At 50.8% G+C, this 11,918-nt stretch overlaps 4 protein-coding genes across 4 annotated transcripts; 3 read left to right on the top strand and 1 right to left on the bottom strand.

The window, feature by feature from the left end:
- Positions 1-3,434: 3,434 nt before the first annotated feature.
- On the top strand, positions 3,435-5,132 carry Z518_09612 (uncharacterized protein; the record flags this gene model as incomplete). The annotated part of the gene is made up of 1 exon (XM_013412229.1): positions 3,435-5,132. The coding sequence occupies one exon, from the start codon at positions 3,435-3,437 to the stop codon at positions 5,130-5,132; it is 1,698 nt and encodes a 565-aa protein (XP_013267683.1).
- Positions 5,133-5,259: 127 nt separating this feature from the next.
- Positions 5,260-6,264, bottom strand: Z518_09613 (uncharacterized protein; the record flags this gene model as incomplete). The annotated part of the gene is made up of 2 exons (XM_013412230.1): positions 5,260-5,550; positions 5,635-6,264. The coding sequence occupies 2 exons, from the start codon at positions 6,262-6,264 to the stop codon at positions 5,260-5,262; spliced, it is 921 nt and encodes a 306-aa protein (XP_013267684.1).
- A 2,684-nt stretch (positions 6,265-8,948) lies between these two features.
- On the top strand, positions 8,949-9,182 carry Z518_09614 (uncharacterized protein; the record flags this gene model as incomplete). The annotated part of the gene is made up of 1 exon (XM_013412231.1): positions 8,949-9,182. One exon carries the CDS (start codon positions 8,949-8,951, stop codon positions 9,180-9,182), a length of 234 nt encoding a protein of 77 aa, XP_013267685.1.
- Positions 9,183-10,261: 1,079 nt separating this feature from the next.
- Z518_09615 (uncharacterized protein) lies at positions 10,262-11,806 on the top strand (the record flags this gene model as incomplete). Its single annotated transcript, XM_013412232.1, has 1 exon — positions 10,262-11,806. One exon carries the CDS (start codon positions 10,262-10,264, stop codon positions 11,804-11,806), a length of 1,545 nt encoding a protein of 514 aa, XP_013267686.1.
- Positions 11,807-11,918: the final 112 nt, after the last annotated feature.

Here is an 11,918-nt window from a genome sequence, read left to right on the forward strand (position 1 = left end):
TTTCGGGTGGGTTGGACCCCTTTTACTAGCCCAACCCTGCAGGGTTATAGGTCAAAAGAGTAATAGCCCAAAAGCCCCCACCCGACCCATAACCCGCGGGTTAACCCGGCTCATGTCAAGGCCTAGATATTACAGTATATGACGGGGGAGGCTCAGGCCCTAACCTTGTTCCTTAGCTCCTTGCGGGCTCTGCAGGGGCTCTTGTCAGCGTATTTAGCCACATCACTCAATGGAATTTCGTTCTCACCCTCCAAAAGAGTTTGCAAATTCTAGGGTCTTCTCTGCTACGTTGTTTGTAGAGTCCGCTATCTTTGCTAACCAATAGATAATCAATACGTAGTTTCTGCCTTGACAGATTCGGCCAGACACAGGTGCATGCCATGGGCTGTATCGCGGCCCAACGTGTTAACTAGCTTTCTTTAAGAGCTAAGGGCTAGTGTGACACTAAGCTATAAGAGCTCAACCAAAAGACGAGCTGATATTGTTGCTTCTTCTATGCGCGAGACGTTGAATCACAAAATGACTCACAGTCCCTTCTGAGAGAACTGAAATTGTCTATCAAGAAAGACGTGGTCCACATGATCAAGGTGGCATACAGCTCGACAAAAGCATGAATTTGAGCCCTCTTTTGAGAACTCTCCAACACATATTCGAAATGAATGTGGGAATAGGTTCATGCAAGTTGTCTTTACATTCTGATTGGTGCCGCGGATGAATGTGAGAAGTCCCGATCATGGCTTCTAGCCAAGTTTCGCTCGGCGCGGAAACCTAAATGGTGAAATGTGGCGAAAGAGAATCAGATTCATCATAAGTAGGCGACCAATTGTCAGCCTAATATGGAGGGGCGTCCGCAAGGATTGGTGGAAGACCCCTAACGCTTCATTAGTTACAAAGTGAAGATCTTGTTGACGTATTGCGCTCCCGACTTACAGATGTGCAATTTAGCAAAGTTCGAGACAATTGAAATCAATCGATGCTCACCAATTTCATCTTAGTCATTTCTTCGATGGCTTGGTCTCAGCACTAAAGATCATGGATTTAGTGCTCCAAGGGGACGTGTCGAAGAGCCATTCATGTTGCTGCTAAAGTCTCCGAAGCGTCCAATAATCGCGATTAATGTCTTCCATGTCCTCAGTCTCCAGGGCGGCTCACAACACGGTTGCAGCCCGATGACGTCAACGTCCTCGATTCCTGTACAGAATCTGCGGTCGCGATGATGTGGCCAGTCAGGTGATTCCCAACTCTCGTGGACGTCGCGACGTTTCTCCCTTTCTGATCTGCCCTCGAGTTGGTAGAGAATTCTAAATCGAGAACACTTTTGGCAGGCTAATGGCAATTCCTCCTCTGCCGCCTCTCGTGGTTCGAGTGTGGAAGAGAGGGTTAATCTTCGATGTCTCAAGGGGCGGCCTGCATACGAATGAGACAGTGGGCTGTCTAAGACACACAACCGTGAACTGCCGTGACATGTGCACCGCAAGGAATGACCCCTGGCATGCTTGATAGTATTGGCGGCGAAAGTGGTCGCCAAGCTCGAGCCCTGCCTTGCCGGAGGCTGTAGTGCGCAATGCGGTGTTGCGGGCCTGCGACTGGGACCAGGTTCAGAAAGAGGTGGAATTTGTGTTACAGTGCGAGGGAGCTATTCTTTCTTCCCCTCTAACTGGGGTGGTTGTCACAATTGAAAGGGGCGAAGACGGGCACAATGTGCGTCGAACCGCACCGTGGGTTAGGTTTTTTTTTTTAAATTTTTTTCCCCCCCCCCCAATGATAGTGGCAGACCTGGAACTCGCGGATGCAGTCTTTAAAGTCTCCACTTCTGCGAGAAATCTGAAAGGCACGTCCAGGTTAGTTTGGCGGAGGGCTGAGAGCGCACGGCTCGAGGGAGAGGTAGGGGCATGAACATGCCAGAGTGCACTGGACGGAGAAGGGGAGACTCAAGCTGCGCACAGCCGATGGCGAAATCTTAGGAAATCTGCCTAGGGATGCTGTTCGAATGCAGATAGCGTGTAACGACCGTTCCATGAAGGACTCGAGCCAGTTCCACAGGGCGTAAAGTCAGAAGCGTTTCGGACAGGGGGTCTACAGGGGAACGGAGTCGAAGGCAGCATGTGCACCGCACATGTCGAGAATCGACAAGAGCATTTAAGAGCCGACACCCTCCATCCGGTCGACATTTGCCTCTTCTGCTTCCCTGGACTTTTGAAGATGTCGGAGAACGCAGTTGTCAACTACGGGACCGTTGCTTTGGATACTTCGTGCACAGCCTGAAGTGTCAGTTTCGGTCGGAACCTATTCTGCCCCTGAAAATATCTGACCAAAGAACCATGTCGAAAACACTCTGCGGCGAAGACTCTCTGCCACCTACCGTCAGATCTGGTTCCAGTTTTCTCGAGATTGAAATCCCTGACTCATGTGTGAATTCCATCGCACCAATGCACACTACAACCCGCGAGTCGTATACTTCTCATATGAGACTCGTTTCGTGTTACCTAGCGTAGTTTCCCACATCTAGGCCGTCCATGTCTTACATGGGGACCGTGAGAGAGTTCTAGCCAGCAACTCTTCTCACATTGCGATCCCTCGCTAATCAAGCTTATGTCCACCTTTCCGCTTGTATTTCCTTGCGGTGGTTTGTTCCTTTTAGTAGACTATCCTCCTCCATTCAATACCTTCAGTGACTTGTTCTCGAAGTTTAACAGGGCCTTTGGTATAGGGTTAAGAGGTCGAGGGGGAGCTTGTTCTCGGAGTCTAACAGGGTCCCTCGTAGATGAACCTCTGGATCGTGGACAGTGACCCGTTCTCGAAGTTTAACAGAGTCGTAAGCGTCACAGAGGGCTCCCTAAGATAGAATACATCAGAATTAACAGGGCTGCAAGTACGTACCTTCCAGGGATCCGGCTACCCTCGTACGTGCCGGGTATGACACGTATCCCAGCCTGCTTCGGTTCCGGGTACGAGATGGATACTGCTGGGTCGGATGGTTTTCAATGTCGTCCCACTCTTTTTGAAGTTGAAGCTGCGGACTCGTCACAGTTCACACTTTTCCAGTGCTTAACACCGGACACTGCGTGAAGGTGTGAGTCCATCGTCCCGCAGGCGCGTAGCCTGCCCTCTGGGTGCTCGCAGAGGGCAAGATGTACGATGAGAGTTGGAAAAAGTGGGAAACCGTGTGGGAGTGGGAATCACGCAGTGATATGCCTTAACCCCAGTGGTGCATTTAACTGGACGCAACAGCCCGACCCCTCAACGGCCGAACTCAACCGTCCCAATGCATCTCTGATTACCTTTTTCCCTCTTAATGTTTTTTTCTGCAACGAGGGAACAAAACTGAAGATCCTCTTTTTTTGCAAAATAAAATGTAGAGGGTAGACGTCTAAGGCCGTGTGTTCCCATTTATCTAGGTAAGCTCGACGCACACCACCTACTTCTTAGAACCAATGTTCGGCACTTTTCGATACAACACAGACACAAAGGACGTTGAGCACGTTAAGCTAGGGAGGGTTGATGGGTTTGAGGCTCGGGGCTACACCAGGAAGGCATGCAATTCTTGCCGTACTCGAAAGGTGAATACTCCTATTCATCGGCTAACATCATACGCTGATAAAGCCTCTATAATACAGCTTAAGTGCAGTGGCGACAAGAACGGCTGCGAAAGATGCCGCGCTGTGCCCAAACCTTGTACCTACCCATCGAACGCAGACAACTCTGCAGATAAGCTTCGCCGGCAGTCCACGCAGTCGTCCAGAGGTTCGGCCGCCGTGCTATCACCAGACGCTAGTTTCGAGAAAGAGAATACTTCAAGGCCAAATTCACATGAACAGCCAGAAGTGGAAACTGCAGACGTGGATGCCGTAGGCTCTGGGACGCCCGTTCCAACTCCATCTGCGACATCCGCGGACCTTTCATGGACGTTATCACCTATACCAGGGGTGACAGATTTGCTTTGGGACTTTCCTAGTAGTGTAAACCAGCACATCGTGGACGACGGCCAAGAGTCACCTACTGCGGATAAACAGCCTCGTACACCAGCTTCCGTCTTCTGCGCCTTACCCCCGCAAGGAAAACGTCCGCAAACCCCGATTGGCAACATGGAAGTCGATAATAACATAGCTGACATTTTGTACGACTTGGAATCAAGCCAATCGAGCAGTCAGCACTTGCATCTATCGGATCAGTCCTTGATTTCGTCCGCTTCAGTGTCGGCCTCCAGGATGCTCAACCCGAACCAGTCGTCCTTGACAATGTCACAACAAGGTAACGCCGGCTTTTCAGTACATGATGTGCAGCAGTATCAAACAGAGGGCTTGCAAAGAGGCGCCCAACCTTGGGAGTCGGTCCTAAACTTAGCTTCGACAGTAGAACCGCCTGTACCTCGCTCTCATACGTCACAGACGCACAGCTCATCCGCCAATGCCCTTGCCACACCGAATATGGCTTCTTTATTTCCGACATCGGGACTTGCTTCGTTTTCTAGGAGCACCAGTGCTCGCACCCGCGAGCAATCAAGAAATTATGCATCAGAAAGATCGTGTCAGTGCGTCCCTATGATGCTAAAGACACTGGAGAACATGGGCTCCCGAGGTCTTGGTACTGATGCTCGGGACTCAGGTGCAGACCTCGACATTATTCTCATGTCACTCGCTCGCGGCATGGATACGACCGAACAGGTCCTTGTCTGCCGGCAATGTAATGCCTGCATTGACAATGGTATGCTTCTTGCCACAATTGCACAGCGGCTCGGTACCATGGCAGAGACTGTTACCACATGTCTGCCTTCGCAGGAACGGTTCCACGGATCCAGCCCTGAGAGCCGACAATTATCGGACCTGAGAGCAATGGAGACTGGCGGACCTGCCCTTCACTCATCAAGCAACGACGACCCGGCCTTTGATACATCCGGACTCCTGGGAGTTGCTATCTTCCTTGGGCGTTACGAGATTGACGCCCCAGAAATACGGTCACGGCTTGTTCATCATGCCGTGCTTCTACACATTAATCAACTATGTGCAATTCTGGCTCACATCAAGGATCGAGTAAGTTGGAATTGGGGAGCCCGGAAGCTTGTGATCAATATAGAATCAAGAGTTAGAGAATCGTGGGATAAGATTCAGTCGAAGATATCGCACCAACAATAGTATTGGATCCTTTGGCGGCATCCGGCAGTTTCAGACTTGGACTGGTCAATGTTTAAAGACTAATTGGATGCAAAGTTACTAGCCCAAGGTGTTAAAGAGCCCAGCAGATGATCTCAAGTTGCTCATGCTAACCTCTCAGTCCAGTTTCCTGAATTCTCTTCACAAGATCCTGCCTGCCTTGAATCACACGTTCGCTCGGCTTCCCGTATTTCGTGGGATAAACTTGTTCCAGATGCACATCGCGCACAATGATTTCCGACGCTTTCTTATCTCCTATTTTCTGGGTTTCCACAATACTACCATTCCCCCATTGGGGCTCTTGCATCACACGGAGAATTACGGCTGCACACTCTTCCGGTGTGAGATAGACGTCATCTGCAGTCAACTTCTTGTTCCATCCGGGTTCGAAAATTGGAGTCTAATCAGTCTGAATCAGTTGAATGCTCGAATTATAGAGATCGAGAAGGAGCAAGCTGGCTCTTACGACCGGCGGGAGACGTACAAGAACGGGACCGGGGCATACGGCCGACATTCGTATGCCAAACAGATCTCGAAGCGCGCCCAGCGATCTAACGAAGCTAACCAACGCCGCCTTGCTCGCCATGTACAATGGTGTCTCAATGGAGTGAAGGTATGCTGAAATGCTCGCGACCGCCAGGAAATTGCCTTGAATGTCGCGATGTTGTGTCCAGTAGTCGACGGCAATCTGCGCTAGCCTGATGGGAGCAATTTGGTTGACTGCGAACGTCATGTATTGTCCAGTGGATGCGTCGGCCGGGTCACGGGATACCGGAGAGATCCCCGGTGGCTTCCAAAAGTTACTCGAGGGTGGCTCATAAATTCCTGCTACGCTGGCGACGATGTCGACGCGGCCAAAGCACTCAATCGCGGCCTCCCAGAGGGATGCTAGTTGCTTCCAATTCGATACGTCTGTGGGATGGAACACGGCAGTTGCCGAGCCTGGAGTGGATTCATATTCCGCCAGCGTCTGCTCAGCTTCTGGGCGGAGCTTGAGATCCGCGAGCACGACGGAGTATCCAGATGAGAGGAGGATCTTAGTCAACGCGTGGCCGATGCCTGAACCCGCTCCGGTCACTATAGCACACTTGCCGTTAAAGGGGTATGTAGACATGATCGATTTTCGGATGTTCGGGCAAACGTACGGCAGGAAGATCTTGAATACGGTTGGGCGGAGGTGGTGAGCACTAGAATTCAACTAGAGCATTTGCATGGACTGGCGTGGGCCTCGTAGACATGTTATAGCGACACCGCGGCAGCCAGGTCGGAACTTCCATTCTCGGGTATGGCTTAAGGGGAAAGGCCACGCCGTGTCGGGTGCCAAAGTCGACTCGGAACTTGACCCGTTTTAGCCGAATGCGACGCGCTCTGTGAAATAATTTATGCGATCCAATACGCCTACAAGGTTCCGCATGGTTCATAAGTCATTCACTAGACCGGGGTTGTGCGCTGCTAACATTCTCTGCTTCGATATACGCTAATGTCAAACAGAGCGCGGGTGCGGATAGAAGGTGGGAAAACTCGTGTGTAGAATATAGCTATGGAAGGGGGAGAGCTCCTATATATATAGGCGGCAATAGGTGTTCTTGGCACAATAGGCACCTAGCTATCTGACGCACCCCCATGCTATATCGATGCCATATCGACGCCATTGATGTAGCCTGAATCAATTGGAAAGACTGTTTGCTAAATGAATGTATGAATGCCTTTGTCCGTTGAAGGTACTGATCTCGTTAATCTTGGAATGTTGTAATCTGCCTTTGTCTCGTCTTTGCACTCGAAGTGTGTATTGTTCTCCCTCTGATGACTCCCGAACTAGACGCCTAGCGCAGGCTGCCTCTAGTTGAGTCCTAGTAGCATACTGGTCAGTACCGTGTATGTCAGGGACAGGCTCGCCAGCGGGCTGTAAAGACGTCAAAAGGATACCTATATAGGTGCAGGGGCGACATCGACTTCCACGCTTAGAAGTCGAATAGGGGTATTCTGCGTAACGCATGCTATATACATGTTCTTGGCATGGGGTCTTGGCGCCCCATGACAGTGTCCGAGTTCCTTTAGTATTGTCGTGTCCGGTCAGATATCGTAGCTCACAATGTGTCCTAATCTTCGTGTCGTCGTCGTCTTCGAGAGGATATCCTACCTTCGTCTCGTGGTATCCAGTCGGTCAAACGTGGAATGCCAAGAGAATATGAATTGAATGCTCTGTCTATGCCAGGTTGCTGGTGTTTATACAAGTTTGGTTGACCCCTTTTCTTCTCCTATTCCTACCTCTATATCCTACATAGGAATGATAACCCTTTTTCCCTGAAAAGGGGCTTATGCTACTGTCCAACCGTTCAACAGGTCAGATCTTGTGGCTGCAGTGTATGGCGTATCCGTCTTCCCGACTTCACATCTAATATCTCCGTTTCTTTCTGATCCTCGAGTTAGTGTGGTGTCCAGACTAGTAGTATCGGCGTAATCGGTCGGACCGTGATGCTCTGTGATCGTGCTGATCGAGGTGCTGGTCTCTACGTGCAGGTAGAGTGGCTAATCGATGAGCGCAGACGATAGCCAGCAGGCTTCTATCCGATGGAGGGTAAAGAGTAGACAGGTTGACTGACTACCCGGACACGAGCGGCTATCCCAAAGTGCAAGTTGGGCTCATAACTGTCAAACTTGCGTGGAATTGGTGCTCTGATCTCCTTGCCGACTCCACCAATGTATTTGCCCGAATTCCCTCTCTTCGGACTACCGACGGACAGGAAGTGGAGGACGATGAAGGCATTGCACAGACTTTGCTGACCACGTTCTTCCCCGAGGCCCGAGCGACGACGCTTCCCGACATCTCCCTCGCGCAGAATAAAATCGAACGAGCGGTCTTTGCATTGAACCCGTAGAAAGCTCCTAGGTTTGACGACATGTCGATCGTGGTATGGCAGAAGCTGTGACCGACTGTGAGAGACAAGATCTTCCACCACTCGCTAACCAGAAGGCAACTCCCTCGAACATTCAAAGTGGCCAAGAGGACTACGAACAGCCGAGCGCCTACCGACTGATCTCCCTGCTTTCGACGCAGGGAAATATGCTGGACGCCGCCCTCGCCGAGCGCATCTCCTACCTCGCCGAAACCTGGCACCTCATCCCCAACAACCACTTCGGAGCGCGGAAACGAAGATCCACAACCCAAGCACCCATAATGCTCCAGGAACGAATCTTCGACGCCTGGCACGACCGCAAGGTGCTGAGCTTAGTCAGCTTCGACGTGAAGGGAGCGCACAATGGGGTCTGTAAGGACGTCCTCCTTCACCGGCTCAGAGAGACGCGCATTCCAGAGAATCTGGTGCGATGGATTGACAGCTTCTGCAGCGAACGCCGAGTGATGATCACCGTGAACGGCCATGACTCGCCCACCTACGATCTTCGCCATCCGGAACTGCTTCAGGATCGCCCCTGTCGCCCATTCTTTTCCTCTTCGTTAACGCCAACCTAGTACAGAACGTCATCAATGCTCACCAAGGATCGATACCGTTTATAGATAACTATTCAGCGTGGGTCACGGGAGTGTCGGCAGATGACAACACACTAGGATCCAAAGTAATTTGTGACTAAAGCAGAGGCATGGGAAGCCAGCAGCGGAGCGACGTTTGAATAGAAAAAGACGATGTTTATCTATTTTACCCGCACGGAAGGAAGGCGAAGTGACCGACCGCTGACCATAGGAGGCGAAGAGGTTCCCCAAGAACATCCGTCAAGATCCTGGGAGTGGTGCTGGATCACGTCTCGTTCGTGTGGACAGCCCGACCCTTGGCCAGGATCATGAAGCTGTTGGAACCTATTCAACACGGAGCAGCGCAGGCAGTCGCGGGAACGTTACGTACAGTGGCCTTGCCGATTGCACTGGCCGAAGCGGGGATCGCTGCTGAGGATCCGATGGAAGAGGCAGTCGATCCGCCCATGGGTCAACCTACACACGTTGCCGCGAAAATACCCTTTCGGGAAAAGAGGCACAGAATTAACGTCGACAACAAAAGATTTGTCACCCCCCTGTAGCTCTACGCTTAGAGGTTGGGTGTAATTTTACGGAGAGCTTGTCCTATTTCTAAAGGGTCCAAGGGACCGTCAGTGTCAAACTGGGTGCCACTCGAGATGTATAAATGCTCTGGGCTCTTCAAATGAGTGTGGGATAGAGTCCATCTATATATCTATCTACGTGTTGCACGCCAGGGGGTGGGTGTTACAAAACGAGTAGGTTTGCCATGAACGATAGGTTATCGTTTGTTCAACAGTCAGATTATATACTTTCGACCAAGCGTACAACACTTCCGAAGATCTTTACAAGCTACATATCACATGGACACTGTTGACCAATCACGCGACGTGTTACCTTGTGTCAAACTGGGGAACAACTTGAGATGTATTGAATGCTCTGTCTACCCCCAACCGGTCCTGCCAGGTTACTGGTATATATACACGTTGAGTCGACCCCTTTTTTTCTCCTATTTCTACCCCTAAAACCTGCATAGGGGTGATAACCTCCTTTTCAACGAAAGGGGCACTTGCTACCATTTGGCCGTTCAATGAGACCTTGTTCGACACCTTGGCAATGTTGCACTCTTCCTCATATAACAATAACACATTCCTTCCCTAGAGTCCACAGTTTATCAGAGGTCGAGACCATCGAACCGCGGTACATGACGCACTCGTGGCATTTTTGTCGCTTGTGTAATATTACGAGTGGAACTATATTAATTACCAAGTGAGGCCTTGTCGAAGGCCGCTTTTATTCTCAGTCACTAGCACCTTGACATATTTCACACTTGCGTTTCGCTCAGATAGATTCAATCAATCGATCCTCTCAGTCCTACAAATCGGTAGTGTAAGGATCTCCGAAAACCCAACCCGACCCGACCCGTTGCACAGCCTAATCCCATTTTATTCGTTTTGTTCACAAACCCGGTGACCTCCCCAATGCGGAAACATCCGACGTTTACAAGAGCGAAGAGGAACAGTCTGCTTATTGCCTACTTTGATTGTAGCTGCACCAGTTTCTACATTCCAACTTAAGCAGACAATCGTTACCTGACTGTCGACGCATTCGATCTTTCACATGGCTTGGACACATGCGGATTATGGCTTCAAAAAATAACATACTTCACATCCCCCTTGGGCCTCTGGACCATATCGCGCCCTGCAACATCCCCCAGAGCATCATATACCTTGGCCTGAAGCAAAATGTATCTCCTGAAGATGCGTTCACCTGCCTTCGCGAAGGTCTACGCCTGACAATCCTGCAGACGCCATGGCTCAATGGTAGAATGTATTCACAATCTCAAGATCGGTCAGGGTGGCGAAGGGGTCAGCTCGAGATACGCTACGATCCCATTGATCACGGCCGAGGGTGCTCTCAGATTTCTGAGATTCCTCTACGCTTTAATGAACTGCCTGCGTCTACATCGTTTGCCGACCTGCGAGAGGCTGGCTTTCCCCTGGACTTTTTTGACGATGAGGTCTTGCTTTGGACATTGCCATTCGAACCAGATTTCGAGTCAGGAGCGGAAGTATTCGCAGCGCAGGCGAATTTCGTTCCCGGCGGCTGCTTCCTGGTTTTGTCCATCGCGGCGCCGGCTTCAGACGGGACTGCGATGCTCAATGTGACCAAGTTGTGGGCGGACCATTGTAGGAGCCTCTTGGACAAGCCAGCAATTGGAAGTCAATCACTCCTGCCAATTCCCGCAGCGAGCGTCGATCGGGCTGCTTTGGACATTACTTTGGCTCAAGCGAGGGACCTATCCCTTCAACCCTTTGATAAACATCAGGCCTCAACCTCGCAGCACCTCGTCGAAGCTGATGGGCGCGACCAGGCAAGCAAAGACGCACCCAAGTTCGATGACAGTGCCGAAACTAATGCTGGGTCTGGTGCAAGTCATGACATATATCAGGCGCCTGATATGAAGCCCAGGCTGTTTTATATGCCACAGCACATGTACACGGCACTCCGTAAAGAGCTTGCTACAGTACACAATTCTACCGACGTTTCTGGGAATGATGTCATCTGTGCTTTTATTTGGAGGAGTGTCATCAGGGCCTGGGCGGCGGTGAGAGTAGCACGACAAAACACGGATGTGGATGAAAAGGCGACGCTTGCAATGCCTTTCGATGCACGGCCAGATATCCCGCATCTTCTGCCTACCAGCTATCTCGGCAATCTGAACTTCGAGCACGTATTCACACTTCCGTTACGCACTCTGATAGCTCAAGGTACGAGTATTCCATGGGTGGCCAAGATGATTCGCACGAATGCCACGAAAAAAGCAGGTCAGAATGCTCTGCTAGAAGCGTATGGTCTGCTGCGGTCTCTTCCAGAGTACGACAGTCGCAATGTGCAGATGCGCGCTTCTCGCATGTCACCTCAGTCGGCATCCGTAGGCATATTGTCGCCAATGGCACTGCCATTCAATGAGACTTGCTTCGGAGAACATGTATTTGCTAACGGCGGAAGGCCAGAAGCTTTCCGCCCAATGATGGGAATGTGCAATCGTGGGTACCGCACGTGCTTTGTGATTCCACGCAAACAGCATGGTGGCATTGAATTTGTGATGACTTTGTCTGAGGAAGAAACGGACTTTTTGCAGGATGATGACGAGTTCAGCCGCTATGCCTTCTTCCTCTCTTAGTATGACTTTTGCATATGACGGCGGAACTTTGTACTAGACAATAGTTTGCACGGCAATTCTGCGTCTGTTTATGACGTGAGTCTAGCGGCATCTTCGCGATGACATTGACGGC

This window comes from Rhinocladiella mackenziei, assembly GCF_000835555.1.
Source record: "Rhinocladiella mackenziei CBS 650.93 unplaced genomic scaffold supercont1.8, whole genome shotgun sequence".
Classification (NCBI taxonomy): Eukaryota; Fungi; Ascomycota; class Eurotiomycetes; order Chaetothyriales; family Herpotrichiellaceae; genus Rhinocladiella; species Rhinocladiella mackenziei.